At 52.8% G+C, this 14,600-nt stretch overlaps 4 protein-coding genes across 4 annotated transcripts; all 4 read right to left on the reverse strand.

Moving 5' to 3' along the window:
- Window positions 1-5,279: 5,279 nt before the first annotated feature.
- Window positions 5,280-6,396, reverse strand: J4E93_000691 (uncharacterized protein; the record flags this gene model as incomplete). Its single annotated transcript, XM_049338650.1, has 3 exons — window positions 5,280-5,842; window positions 5,892-6,328; window positions 6,383-6,396. 3 exons carry the CDS (start codon window positions 6,394-6,396, stop codon window positions 5,280-5,282), a joined length of 1,014 nt encoding a protein of 337 aa, XP_049204535.1.
- Window positions 6,397-7,385: 989 nt separating this feature from the next.
- Window positions 7,386-10,504, reverse strand: MCD4 (Glycosyl phosphatidyl inositol anchor synthesis; the record flags this gene model as incomplete). The annotated part of the gene is made up of 4 exons (XM_049338651.1): window positions 7,386-8,433; window positions 8,481-8,668; window positions 8,718-10,288; window positions 10,336-10,504. The coding sequence occupies 4 exons, from the start codon at window positions 10,502-10,504 to the stop codon at window positions 7,386-7,388; spliced, it is 2,976 nt and encodes a 991-aa protein (XP_049204536.1).
- A 408-nt stretch (window positions 10,505-10,912) lies between these two features.
- On the reverse strand, window positions 10,913-12,679 carry GDI1 (Rab GDP dissociation inhibitor alpha; the record flags this gene model as incomplete). Its single annotated transcript, XM_049338652.1, has 8 exons — window positions 10,913-11,004; window positions 11,054-11,311; window positions 11,362-11,913; window positions 11,968-12,307; window positions 12,359-12,386; window positions 12,439-12,498; window positions 12,550-12,574; window positions 12,634-12,679. 8 exons carry the CDS (start codon window positions 12,677-12,679, stop codon window positions 10,913-10,915), a joined length of 1,401 nt encoding a protein of 466 aa, XP_049204537.1.
- A 468-nt stretch (window positions 12,680-13,147) lies between these two features.
- Window positions 13,148-14,028, reverse strand: MRPL4 (54S ribosomal protein L4 mitochondrial; the record flags this gene model as incomplete). The annotated part of the gene is made up of 3 exons (XM_049338653.1): window positions 13,148-13,273; window positions 13,323-13,630; window positions 13,683-14,028. 3 exons carry the CDS (start codon window positions 14,026-14,028, stop codon window positions 13,148-13,150), a joined length of 780 nt encoding a protein of 259 aa, XP_049204538.1.
- Between the last annotated feature and the right edge of the window lie 572 nt (window positions 14,029-14,600).

A 14,600-nucleotide genomic window follows, 5' to 3' on the forward strand; every position in this document is an offset into this window, starting at 1 on the left:
GTCGAGACTATAACAGCAGGAGAGGTGATGTAAGGTGCAGACACGGACACGGACACGGAGTCCGAGCGGCCGACTACCTCCTGGGGACATTCATGTGTCGAAACGATGACGATCGAATGAAGAAGCAGTACATATATCGGAGGCTATCATACGGTAAAGGTCGGGCTTATGGCGAGCGAAATGCGAGTTGCCAGAATCTTTCTCGTAGTCATGAGGTGTTGCGGTGCAAAGATCGCCGCTTTCCCGCTATATGCATCGAAGAGAAGACAAAAGGTCGTCACAGAGCCACCGGTTCTAACCCGTTCTTTTCTTCCCATTCTTGCAGCTTAGCCCCAACATGCGTCACGCTTCGATGCCAGTATCCTTCCGACTCTTCAATGTGATCTAGAGCTGCGAAAAGTAGGCGCGTTGAAGCGACCACACCACTGGTAGTCGCCTTTTCCCCGCCATTGACGAGTTCGCGATGCAATGCTTTAAGTGCCATAGTCAAAGGCCAGGCAATGAAGATAGCTTGCAACATGATGATATCGCTACTTTCCTTCCGCGGCGACGGTAAATTAAGGCCTACCGCGCTGCATATTTGGAAAGCGGCGGCGCTAGAGCGACGTTGGCTTTCTGCTATCATCAATGGCGATATTCCTTGTTCCTCGCTTTTTGTGATGGCTGATTCATGAGAAAATATTTCGGTGGCGCGTAAGTTCATGTAAAGGCTGAATGCTACGGGATCTTCACGAATGGAAGTCGCATTGAGATGACGTTTGAGGAGAACAAAGAGGTCATCAGTCTTCTTGACTAGGGCGTAGTAATCGTCCCAGAAACCTGGTCTGTCACGTTGTTGCCCACGGTCGAAGCAGCGTAAGGCCAGCTCAACCATCAGAACGCAGCCAGCGTAAGACGATATCTCGAGACCAGATTCGGTATCCACGTCTAGAACAGAAGGCATCTTGAGCGGTTTTAAACTCGAATTTAACGGGCCTGGCGATGGCAAGTTGATCCGAAAGTCCTGGATACTGTGTCAGTCCCTAAAAAGCATAAAGGTTCACATTCCGCACCTTGACGTCTCCCAGCTGACATTGCAATCCGCTACGCGTTTTCACGTAGCTTTCCAGTATGTATAAGGCCCAGAAAGTGCGCCGTCGCTCTTCCAGTAGTACTAGATCTTCAGTATGCGGCAAACTGAAAGGAGAGCTATGCTGGCTTTCTCCTCTATCCGTACTTCGATCATGGCTGACTTCGTCCATTCGATGTAGCTTCAAAAGCCTACAAAGCATAGCGGCGCGTCCTAAAGTCAGCCAACTTCTCTCCAGCTTCCGGCTCATAGCTTCAAAACGGCCTATCAACAGCAAAGCTTGAAGGAAGTCCAGATCACTCATGCTGTCTTCTCGCTCGCATCTCTCGGCATGATCACGCGCTTGGTTGTAGCATGTCTTCTCTCGTTCGGAGTCGTTAGGCGTGGTGTGCGAGCAACCCGCAAGCGCGACAGCATAGACCAAAGCATTCGCTGCAGGGCCACCGCTCACCGTTGATTCCGCCATAAACCTATCTTTGTTTATAAACGGAAAGGAATAGTATGCGGATGCGAAGTAGCGATGGTGCAGCGAACTTAGATCGGTCGGAGATATATCTTCTTCTGGGCCGCTCTGGGACGCTTTCTGAGGCTGATTGAGAAGCAAATCATCCATCGGTTCGAGTGTCGTCAGCGGCTGGTTCATCCAGTCAAACGTCATGTTGGAGTCTACATCTTCTGCAAAAGAAGTAAATAGATCAACATCTGGAACGAATGAGCAATCTGTTGCTGCATCAATGACCGCACTCGTGTCTCTCTTACTATCGAGGTCCATCGGAGTGCTAGCAGACGTATGCTCCAAGATGGGAGCTGTGCGCGTCTGAGGTGTGGTCATCGTGGATGAATTTTGCGCGGTAAGAACAAGCTGAGCTTCTGTTTTGGCTAATCGTTCCTGCAGTTGCTTGAGCTGGTCGTCGCGTGTGCGACGCGAGTGCAGTTGATACCCACACGGTTGATTGAGACGATCGCACCGTCTGCATTTTGGAAGCGCGCGATCGCATCGAACTTTGCGCTCTCTGCAGATACCACATGCGTACTGTGCTGTCGAAGCCATCATGTTGAATCTGGTAATTTGAGTGATAAAGTCTGGTGGCTGGAGCCCGACTGGAGCATTGGATGAGAGCGCGAGGATATGCTAAACCCTGCTGGGCTAGTGTCTAGCTCTAGCGCATTTCCTTATCAGGCAAGTCGTCGAAAACCGTCGATTGCGGGCGTTTAGAGAGTTACCACAGGCCGCCTAAACGAACCCCCAGGGTCACTTGCGGCGAGGCAGAACACCACATCACTCCGACGACGACATTATGTTTGCGATTGCTTTGGATGCTTGAAAAATTGGATATAGCCTCCAAATTACTTGTGGCACAAAGGCACATCACTGCCGCTATCATGGATAGGTAAGACATCGAGAGCAGGATAACCATCGCGTTTTCTACTATCCGTTTTTGGAGAGGAGCAGACCAGGCCATTATCATATTCCACCCAGCTTTTTGTTGTTTATTCGGAGGCGAGTATTTGGTCGTATAAGAAGGAACGACAGCAGTAAACACCAGATATCGAAATCATGTTCCACACTGCCTGTAAGACTGCCCAGGTGTTCATAGGTCACCATGGTAGATTATGCTTCACTATAGACAATGCAATCAGCGTCGGCCTCTGCACTCATCCGCACTTACATATGGAATTCGTGATAGAGATTTGTTATTGGAAGACCGCAGGGCCCAGGAAAACCATGGAAGTTCTCGATGTCTGTTTTGTACGCCTTCTCGGGCATGCAACACTCATGTGTGCCTTTTGACGAAGATTAAACATCGCGTTCCGGTCGAAAGAGGAGCAGAGGAATCATATGTCAATGTATGATTGCCTTTGGTGAAAAGGGAAGAAGAAATCAAGACAGGAAGTCATGAACGACCGCAGTGTTGGTTTCTTTTCTAGAAGGAGAACCCATATACGGTATTTGTGGTGTTTTGGAAGAAAACATTCTCAGTACTGATGTGTAGAAAGAGTAGGAAGAGAGAAACCGCTGGAGCTTTTATAACATTCCGCGACAGCCGCATCTGTAGGTGTCGATAAGGCCGATTTTGGACTCGCCATGGGTTCCACGCTACTAGTTTTCGAGCAGCCATCGGTCAGGAATATGAGGTTTTGGAGTGTGTTCTCAGGCGGTGGTGTAGAGAAGTCGTCGGCCAACGTTGAGTCTCCGCAGGACATGACATCATCCGGTATGTATTTTGAGCATTTCCATGAAGGTGCAGTAATGAGTTTTTCTTATATAGTCAAGTGTAATAGTAGGACAGAGAAAGCGACAGAAAGACATGAGATCGTGTTCCATGCTTTTTTTTTCGTGCCGAACATTCGCCGCAACGGTAGAGCTTTTTGGGAAAGAAAGAGAGGCAGAACATGCCCGAGTTTGCTATATATTTGGTAAATGGGAAGAGACCGTAGAGAAACTGAGGAGACAAGAAGAGCAAAGGTCGGAAGAGCTTTTATACCGCTTCTCAAACGCGGTATGTATACCGAGATGGCGTCGGAAGTTTGGTGCTTCAACTTCTCTGCTCTTTCTCCCAACATGTGCGTGATGACTGACCCGTTTTTGTGTGTCGCACGCTTCTAAGTTTAGCCAGCGCAACAGCAGCGGTCTCCATGACATCTGCCAGTACTACTTTCTGATGCTTCTTCTGAAAATGTGTTTGAGAAGAAGGAAAACCAATGAATTGTGGTCGACGGTTCGAAGTATATTGGTATGCCCCTGTCTACTCAAATACGAGAGAAGAAAGAGGAAACAGCAACCACCACATGTTCATACACTGATTGGGTTTTGAGAAAAACAGGACAGACATGTTCCCTCGATGCGGTGGTTTTGGTGTTTTGAAAAGAAACTGTGGTATAGGAAGTAAGGTTCGAAGGCGCAGAAGAGTGTATTTTATACCCATCTCCCACGACAGCGCCGCGCCGAAAGAGCAGTAAAGCGTAAAAATTCCCGCAAAGCTCATGCAACTTTGGCCTCTGATTTTTCGAAAATGTCTCAAAACCAGAGTTCCTCCAGCGCCCACATGTAGGGCACCGGTCTGTCGTTTGGACACTCGAAGTCCATATGTAGGGTCCATGGATTTTTTGTGTGCAAATCTCGAAGATCGCGACAAAATAAATGTGGTGATCTCTTTCTGGACTCATGTATTGTATGACATGTGGATTTAAATATTTTCAGAGAAGAGGGAAAGAGCGGAGGAGAAGTCCATGTGGAACTCATCAAATTTTTATGAAAAAAGAGGAGCAGACAGAACACATAGACAGCCTTTTTGCCACTTTTGGAGTATCACACCCAGACTGAGATAATGAAGGAGAAGACAATGAGTAGCAGCAGTAGATCTTTTATACACAGACACACTGTTGCCAAGCCGCTACGCCTGATATCCGCAAAGAAGCTGAGCGAGTGCATGTCCAGCTCGGGTTCGTTCCTTCAATAATGCAGGCCAGACGATGTGCACTGTCAGCGCATCAGCATGTTTCTAGCGAATGGTGTTTTTGGACGCATGCAGTCCAGTCAAGCACAACTTTGGAAACTCAAACCTCTCCCACCGGGTTCAAGTAAGAACCAAACACCCTGGAGCCTATGTTCACGTTGGGTCACTCAGTTTGCATCGACGTAGGCAGCAGACCCAAACTTTGCAGTCATGTTCTCAATTACTACTTCAGAAGAAGCGACAACTATACTAAATGTACACCGCGAGCTACATGCAGGAGGCTACCCAATTCCCAAAACGCCGCCGTTTACCAAAATATGCTCGGGTATGATGCAGAAGAAGAACCACACCCCAATTTACCCCCAATTCCTTCCCTTCCCCGCTTCATGCAACACATCAAGGAAATTCGTTCAATCAAGAGTATTAAGTACAAGGTTTCATCAAGCAGGCGGAGCGGCGCCATCACGACCAAGACAGAGATCCGAGATAGATCCGGGTGGAAGTGGCGCAGGTCTCGTAGGCGACCGAGGCGGAGGCCGTGCAGGGAGCGGCGGGGGAGGCCCCGAAGAGCGCCCGGGTGTGTGGTCGACGAACTGATGCAATTGGCCCAAGCTGTCCTGCGCACTTCGACACTTCTTGATAGCTTGCGTGAGTTGTGCTAGTTTCGCCAGCCTCGCTTCTATCCTCTGTTCGGTCGACTCTGTCGAGCTACAGACTGTCAGCACACCTCCAGCTCACACTCCTCAAGAGATCTAATGGTACCGCGGTGGGGTTCCTGTTCCGCCATTGGGAACACCGCCGTTGGGGTGCGGTTGGAACTCCATCTCGCGCTTCATCATCTCAAGCGTTGAGGGGAAATATGGCTCGACGCCATAGGTCTTGAGGTAGCTGGCGGTCTTCTCGATGCGCTTGATCTCGCGCTTAACGTCCCAGCCCTCGCCCTCGCCGAAGCGGCGCTGGACGACATCGACCATGGTCTCGTCGAGCCTGTTGTAGAAGTCGCGGCGGGCTGCTATGTCGCCGGCGTCAGCACTGTCGATGCCGCCGTGTGAGTTGAGGTTGCCGCCGAGCTTCAGGATGAGGTCGAAGGCGTAGCGCGGGCCGGACGGGAGGAGGGTCAGGCGCTGGATGTCGGGCAGGAACTTCAGCATGGCCGAGGCAAAGTGTGACGAGGAGATGGAGTCGTTGAGGTCGTCTTGCAGGCGGTGCAGGTCGAAGTTGACAATGGTGATCTTGCGGTCGAGCTGTGCGTTGAGTGTGGGCGCCGCATCAGCGGTGGTGGTGTCCATGATCTTAGCAATTGAGGCAGGAACATCTGGGCAGGTCAGTACAAAGCGGTGCAGCGAGCAGTGCGGGCGGCTTACCTGGGCGCAGTCCGCGCTTGTCGATCCAGTTGTGCACCTCGGCGCGCTGCTGCTCGAGCTGGTCGACCCAGTTCTGCATGTCGGCAAGCTGGCTCTCGAGCTGCTCGATCTTCTCCGTGTAGGGCTGGACGGCCTGGTTGAAGGCAGCGGTAATGAGGTCAGGCATGCCGAGCCCCATGGGGGCGCTGCTGCCGGTCGGGGGCACCTGCTGGGAGCGGATGGGCATGTTGTTGTGGGTTGGGGGAGCACTCTGCGCGTACGTCGGCTCTTGGGGTTGCTGCTGGCGGGGATACATGTCCGGCTCCTCGGTAGGGGAAAAGGGCTGGCTGTGGTGGGACTCCTTACGGCTCGACTCGGGGCGCTTATCTGTGTAATCGTCGAATGACTGCGAGCGCGGGTTCTCACTGTTGTCGACGTAAGAATTGGCTCGGGACCGACTATGCAAAGTTAGTGCGCGTCACCAGATGCAGCGCGTAGCAGGTCCGACTTACCGTTTGAAGAACATTATGCGAAAAGAAGAGTCTGCAGCGAAGGGTGAAGGCCGGCGGTGTTATAAGCTGGCAGTTCAGAGGAAGCGAGATTGCGCCTGAAGATACGAATAAAGAATGGTTGGGCGTGTGGGATTTAGGCTTTCGATTCGCAGGAAAAGTGCGAGGTTGAACGACGGGCTGCTGTTGGCGGCGGTGGTTGGGGCGGGCCCCTGGTTCCAAGACACGATAACACGACTATCGATGATGCGTTACACAACACAGACTATATGTCTTTTGCGGAGCGATAGAGGTAAACAATGCGCCGCAGACGGTAGCGGAGGTAATAATGCGCCGAACGGATGTTGTTGACGAGCGTAGGCTTTGTATAGTCGTCCACGGGTGCGTTGGGTAGGACCATCCTCGCATGCCGCCCAGCGCAGCAGCATCCGCAGGCCCCGCTAGTTTGTGGAGCCGAGCCTTCCCAGCCGCCCGTCCCCAGCCACATCACACCTCTCGCGACCGCTTCGAGCCTGCCGTCCGCCCATCTCGCCTGATAACGAGACAGCACGGTGATGCTCCTTCAAGCGACCTCGCCTTCCCCATGCGGCTGCCGTCGCTTCCAGAGCATCACGACCGATTCAGGCACTTGCACAGCGCAATGTTGCCCGGCAACCCAAGCTCATCTCGGAAGCATGCATCTTCCTAGCTCCAGTCAACGTGCGTTTCCTGCGTGTTTGGTACAGCGCCTCCAGCGATCCTACCGTTGCCGTAGTGAACCATACTTTTCGACCATTGCTTCCCCTATCTCAACAGGGTTGGAACATCAAACCCTGTCGAAAAGAAAACTGGACAGCCACTTCTGCAGAACTGATAAGACTACATTGCCTTAACGATTCTCAAACTGATGTCTTTATAGTAGTTTCGACTTCAGCGCACTTGTTCAGCTTTTCCCTTGTATGAGGTGACCATACGCTCGCATACGAAACTAATTTTAAACTCACACTACAACTACTCCATACACCAACTACTCTACCTTCCCACTAGCCTTTCCGTTGACGGTCCCATTCCCCTGCGTTTTCTTGCTACCGCCAAACTCCACTCCACGAATAGTCCACTCGCTGTAAATCTCGAGCCCGCTAACAAACACGCCCAGCAAACTCGCAATAACAAAGTGACTAATCGTCGTTCCAATCTCCAGCCAGCTCCCCTCGTCCTTGACCATGTAGAAGAAGCTCAGTGTCATGACATCACTGACCGCCATCACCACCATGAAGAGGGCCGACGGCGCCACACCCAGACGGCGGTTGAGCAGACCAAAATTGGCTGAGAGAGCCGCAAATGGCACCATGAGCTTGAGCATGAGAAGTGCGCCTTGAGAGAAGGGATCGAAAATGGGTACCAGGCGGTAGACTGCATCGAGTGAGAAGGACGACACCGAAGCGATGTTCGATGCGCTGAAAAAGGCCGACTGGATGAAGAAGATGAAGAAGAGGGCTATGCGCGCGTCGGCTAGCGTCAATGTTCTGTACTCCCCCTTTTGGAGCGAGTTGAGGCGATCGGATGCTGCGTCCATGGTAGGCTTGGCCGGATCCGATGTAATGGCTGTAGTCGATGGGTTGGTCGTGCTATGCAGGTACACCTGGTGCTCGAGGCGCATCCAGCTGAATAGACACATGCAGAAGGCGAAGTAAAAGAGCCCTTCGTAGGATATCGACAGGATGATAAACGTTGGAGCAAATTGCAGGAAGATGACTACGAGGCGGTGGACGTAGTGGGTGTTGGGGTAGAGACCATGTAGTTGAGGGACGACGAGGGAGGCCAACAGCGTTGCTCGTGTCACTGTCAGAACACCAAATGGTATGCCTACGCGCGCTTGGAGATATCCGCTGCTGCTTTTCGTGACAATCATAGACAGCACTACGAGACCGAGCTGGGCGCCCAGTACAATACGAGAGTTGTTGTTGAGTTCGTGCTTGGCGAGTTCGGCTTCGGATTTACCGTCTTCGAGAATGCTTTTCTCAAAGAGCAGGTAAAGCGCGCCAACGACAAACATCAATGCGCCTCCGAGAAGGCTGCAGGTCATTAGTATCAGATCGATCCGAGTAGGCGGCGCACTTACATCAGGCGAGTGTCCTCTGCCTTGTTGGCTGGAAGTAGCGTGAAAGCGCTCATGCCTATGCAAGACAGGACCCAAGTGGCGACTGTCGCCATGTTCTTCTTCACAAACTCCTGTCCGTAGACTGCTGGCCATAGTGTTGCAACCAGGTAGCATACGGTGTAGATTTCCCTGACGAAGTAGCTTTGGACCTATCTCTGAGTTAGTACCATCGTGTCTTTTTGTGCATGACCTACATACCAAAGCCTCAAGGAGACTAAAAAAGCCTAGGGTCGCAAATACAAGCTTCGCAACATCAGCGCCTGAATTCAGATGACCAAACAGAACCTTGCCGCCCTTGACCAGCGACTGCCGCTGAGCAAAAACTTCCTCCCAAAACAAGACAGGGAACACGGCGTATGCGTAGTAGACGATTGGTGATTCCTGTTTGAAGAAGACTCCACAAAGCGCAACAAACACAGAAGAGAACACCACCATACTGGCCGCCGTTCTTTGTGCTGGCACATGTTCGGTGAGTACATGCAAGTCGATGACGGTCGTGATGGCGAACAAAATCCAACCGACGTAGCCAGCTGTCACCAGCGTTCGGAGGAAGAGCCAATCGTACGTCTGCAAGTAGCGCAAGCCTTCAAGACCAAGGTCGATGAGCTCGTAAGTCTCACGGATAGCTTCTACATCGTTACCCTTGTCGATGAAAGCTTGTATGCCCGCAATGCGGTGTTCGACAGAATGTGCCTCGTCACCAAGGCCAGAGAACGGCTTGTAGTGCAGTTGTGTCGACTTCTTGATGTCCTCTTTGACGTGGTACATTTCCAGTATCTCCTTAGCGTTGGCAAGAAGAGCCTCTGCCTTGGCCTTCGGATCTTTGTCAAGATAAGAGAGCGGCAAGACTCCGACAGAGTTGGTGGGAAAGTCCAGACCGACCAGGTACGCCATCAATGCCGCGACGTCAGCCTGGTCAACGTCGTGTCGCTCGATTTTGTCCAAGTTCCAGTCGGAAGAGAACTCGGTGTGGCCTTTAGCAACACCTGATACGTTCTTCAAAGGGGCTGCAACACCAGCACCCCATGCGATCAAGGGCGTGCGCGTGTTGTCCGGATGTCCGTCTCCATGACTTCCCCAGTCGCTCATGCCGTGGTCCGCTGTGAACACAAAGGACGTCTTGTCATCGTTGTAGAACTCTTCAATCAGCTCCGTGATCTCCTGAACTCCGCGGTCCACAATTTGAATGTTGTGCAAGTATTGCCACGAATATGGTCGATGCGCATGGCCTGTGGTGTCGATTCCAAGCAAGTGGAGGAAGAAGACGTTCTTCTCCTGCCTCAATTCTGCGTCTAGTGTTGCGTTCGTTTTCGCGTCCGCAAAGAGCTTCTTGACGCGCTCGAATACCCACTCGTCCAACACCCAGGCGTCTTTGGAGGAATCCTCTTCTTCAGCACCATAGCAGTATGCGTCGACTCTCCCAGGTACAGCACCCGCCTCGAACATGGGGAGAATGTCAGGGCTGCCCCAGCTCCATGTATGCCGGCTTCGATTGAAGACGCTGTCAAAGTTGACCGGGTTCAGCTTCCACCCAGTCGTAACCGCTGAGACATCCTCGTACAAGCCTGCGATGAGCGCAACGTGTCCGGGGCGCGATTCGGTGGGAACTCGTGTATGGGAGACTCCAAAGGTGCCATGTTCTAGGACGCGAGAGCGGAGGTACGGGGCGAGAGGGTGTGGGTCGCTGGTATTGTCTGCGAGAGGGGTCGGAGGATTGGGATCAGGGTTGGGAAACGATTGAAAAGCTTTGTCTGCACGGAGTCCGTCGCCTGTAATACTGTTAGTGCTTGATAAAGGCACAGTCGACGCGACTCACCGACAAAAAGCACTAAACGTTTCGCGGGAGCTTCTTGTGTCTCCACGCGGTGCTCGCGCATGCCATGGACAATCGGACTTGTGAAATGTATGCTGAATATTGTATAGATGTACACTAGATGGAACACTACTGCTACCAGCAGGAACCTATAGCGACCGAATTGCGCCATGTTAAAGGTGGGAAGGGCAATGCGCTTCGAGGACACGTTTTGTGGACGCGTTGCAGTACTCAGATGGTTGCGGAGCCATGGAGGTATCCCTGCCAAGATCTACCATCGTCATAGGCACAGGTACAACATCACGACTCAATACGCTACAAACGGATGCAGATTTGACTTGTTATCTGTCTTGATCTGGACTGGACTGACACGTTCCTCGAGACGCGCGTGGTGGTCGAATCGGAAGGGACCGATCCCATCGCCCAAATAGGAAATACCGAGCTCGAGCTCCGCAGCATCACGCGTTCACACATGTTGAGAATGCAAGTCATTGTAGAAGCCAAAGTCTTTACCGATTACCAAACGATATACCTAAAAGACCGTTGGTGCTTGTATCATCCGTCGCCTCGTTAACCCTGTCTATTCCTCAACATTGAAGTTCGCGCCCTCTCTCAGACCTTCGACGACCAGCTCGTGGCCCTCGGCCCGCTGGTAAATGTCCTTGATGTCATCTGCCATACGTTAGTATCTCGTGCACCATTTCTGACATTTGAAACTTACCAGTCGTTGTCTCAAAGTGGCTGGTGGCGTCGTAGCTCTTCGACATGAAGATGTTGTCCTTGGCACCGCTCTCAATTGGCTCGTAGAGTGGGATAGCTGGGCCCATGAACTTCTCCTCAATCTTTCCGAGACGGTCAAGACCAGGCTGGAGCTCAAGGTGGTGGTTGCTGTCGCCCTCAGCGATGGTGGAGACGATAGCGATGTAGTAGCCCTTGGGGCAGACATTGTGTGCAGACGAGACAACCGCGATGTAGATGTCTATTGCAATTGTCAGCAAAGCTCCTGTGGTCACAAACGTGTAGACGTACCGTGCTTGCGTCCGACCTGAGACTGGGGAATGATCAGTTGCAGTGAGTCGGCATCGGCTGTGTTGGGGATTGGGTGGTTCAGAATGCAAATGGCCTTGAGCAAGTGTCCAGTAACACGCGCCTTGCCGGGGAAGTAGGAGGGGTCGGCGAGGATCTTTCCTGCCTTGGTCTCGAACTTCATGCCCTCGCCAGCATCGTCCTTCTCCTTCATGGTGGCCTTGATGCCAACAACCTTGTCGCCATCGTAGAGGAACTCGTCGACGTCGGTGTTCAGCATGTAGGTACCACCGTAGATAGCGGACAGACGAGCGAAACCCTGAGGAAGCTCTCCCAAACCGTACAGCGGGTAGATGTAAGGCGACTTTCCGTAGCGTGCCATGGAGTTAACGTAGAGCCTGATGCGCTGGACGGCCTCGTTTGCTTGCCCCTTCTGTGTAATGTAGTCGTCGGTGGGGTACAAAGCCATGGAGTGACCGATGAAATCGCGAGTGGTAGCCTCAAGGCCGAACTTGTCGTACACGTCCTTCATGGTGCAGTTCTGGATGTCGATGCCTGCGTCAGATGTCAGTCACCATTCTATGGACCTTTCCACTTCGTCGTGCATACCCTTGTGTGACGCTGGGTCATCCGCGTTGTAAGCGCCAACCCACTCGAGGAAGTTCCTCGCCCGACGCTTCTCGAACAGACCCATGAGAGGCGATCGCAGCGCCTCGCCGGCATCTGAGGGGACCTTTGCGACGGTTGCCTTGGCGCCGTTGCCCTGTTGTACATAGCTGCCGGCAATCTGCTTGAACTCGAGGTATTTGGTGACGTCGGTCGAGACGAGAATGTTGGTGAGTTCACCGTTGGACATGAGCAGCTTGGGGACGAGGTCGATGTTCCAGTCGTTGACGCGGCCGTACTTCTTCCATGGCTCGCCCTCGGTCTGGCCGTAACGCTTGAAGAGCTAGTCACCGGGTTAGCATGTGTTGGACTGCCAGGCTTGTTGTGGACTTACAGCTTCAATGTTCAGCGATGCTGCCTCACTGCTTCTTGTTAGCTCTCGCCCCCCTCAGAGTACCTGTTCAGATAACATACCCGCCGTAGTGGTCGTTGCGGTCGATGTGGAGCACCTTCTTGCCCTTGACACTAAGGACTCTGCAAGCATGTCAGTATGGACTCGAAAACTGGCACGCGTCCGTGTGTTACCCTGAAAGTACACATTCCGTGAGACCTGGAGATAGTTAGCTTCCGCGACGGCAGCGTTACGTAGGTGGGGTAAGGGCAACCCACCTGTTCCCAGGACCACTACGTCGTATTCGGGGGCAATCTCGTCCATGGCTGTCAGATGTCGGGTGCAGAATAAGAAAGTTGAGGATTGCGGTAGAGGGTGTCCGCTAAGAAGGCGCGTGGACAGGCGGTGTTAGCCCTAGGCGGTGTGATGGATGTGGGGTTGTAGCTCTCTCTGGGAAGCGCCTCGCCAATCTGGTCGACCTCCAGGGCTGTTTATGCTCGCATTACTTTCATAACTCCTCGCGGTTAGCATACGCTTGACTAGTGCAATTCATTGATTTCATGACTGATTCTGATACACGCGATATGCTACAGAGGCCGCCCTGGCCACCCTAATCTGTACAGCATCTTCACTGCACTAGCAGTGCTCCTGGTTCGCCATCCCATATGCGATGCGTCTATGATCGTAGAGTCACAGTCGTACCATGTCCGCACCGTTGCAAAAGTTTCAACAGGTATATTCCTCGCCGGGTAGCTACCCAGGCGCAAATGCCCCCTGCACTCATGATCCTCATTATGCGTGATTCACCTTCTCCTTCGGTTGCACTTCGGGTTCTGGAAGTACTTTGTCTTTCGAGGGCTCTTCGATGGTTTGCTCGGCCGGAGTCTCGTACGGCGTCTCGTCCGCTTCTACGGGTTCCTACAAATGGGTTAGCACGTGGCTAGCCGTCCTCAGAAGCTGTACGTACGTATGGTGTCTGAGTGTACTGTGGTCCGTCTGTTCTTGACAGGTCGATATCTGGATCGCGCTGCGCCAGTACAAAGGCTTCCTGGTATGCCTGGTGTCGCTCGGCCAATGTGTCGAGAATCGCCTTCATCGTTTCCTGCACCGTTTTGTCCCGCTCCTCGTTCTCGAAGTCGCCGTAGCCCGCGTCCAGGCGCTTTCGCTCAAGCTTCTCGGTCGCAAGGCGATTCCGCTCCTTCACGCATACCCACCACAGCTGATGCAGGGTTTCCCAGTCTCGACTGCGCAGCTCGCCAACGGTCCACGACCTTCCTGTGTCTCTGTCAGCCAGCCGCACCCCACCATGAGTCCAATGGCAGCCTACCATGTTGCTGCTCTTCTACTGGTGTCTGCAAAAGCTTCTGGTCCTTGAAGAAATCCCACAGGCCGTGGTCGGGTGTGCCAGTCACTTCCTGCTCGATCTTGACGGGCTTGGGCAACCGCTGCTTTGCAAAATCTTTCTCCTTGACCGACAATGTTTGTCTAGGACGCAGACCGGTAGCTCTGACGGCGGAATTGCCTCTGTTCCGGTTGTTGTCTCTTTTCCATCGGGCGGGTGATGTGGAAAAGCGCGCGCACTGGACCGACGGCACCAGGAAAGACAGGACCGTGTCTTGTTGCACCAATGCGAGATTGGGCCGTAGTAATCGTGAGGGGTGTATCGTCGCCATGTCGTCGGTGTGGGCTGTGCTTGCCGATGCTGGTGGGCGCAGCCGGGTTACATTCAAACTTGCAGGAAACTGCGACCGGGGTAGGCCGCTAGCGCATGCCATCAGCCATCAGCCCTAGGTAATCCAAACCCACCTAGGCACCGGCCTCCCGTATAAAGAGAAGCCACCCCGCGCTCCTCTTCCTCTCGTCACCAAACTTCGCGCTCATCACCCAGTGCTGGGCGCCTTCAGATAGTTTCCAATTTCACTTGACGATTTCTTCGATTTCACCAGCGGGTACCAGGACCCGCCCTTTAACATCCCGAAATGCAGTATTCAATCTTCTCCATGCGATTCGTTCCAAGCGAACTCGCCCGCCTGTACTGGCAGCCACAGCAACTCCGTGTCGTCGCCAAACCACCCTGGAAGTCAGTCTATTAACTGGGAGTTCGCACTCTCCTACTCGACCGCCGATAACAACAGTGCTCTGTTCGATACCACTTCACTTCTTTCTTCTACTTCTTCGTCCGCCGCCTTGACAGGTGGTCTACTTGCACCGGACCCTTCTTTTCATACCACTCCGGACTGGGACC

The sequence above is a fragment of the Alternaria ventricosa genome (genome assembly GCF_023758065.1).
Source record: "Alternaria ventricosa strain BMP 2768 chromosome Unknown scaffold_1, whole genome shotgun sequence".
In the NCBI taxonomy this organism is placed as follows: Eukaryota; Fungi; Ascomycota; class Dothideomycetes; order Pleosporales; family Pleosporaceae; genus Alternaria; species Alternaria ventricosa.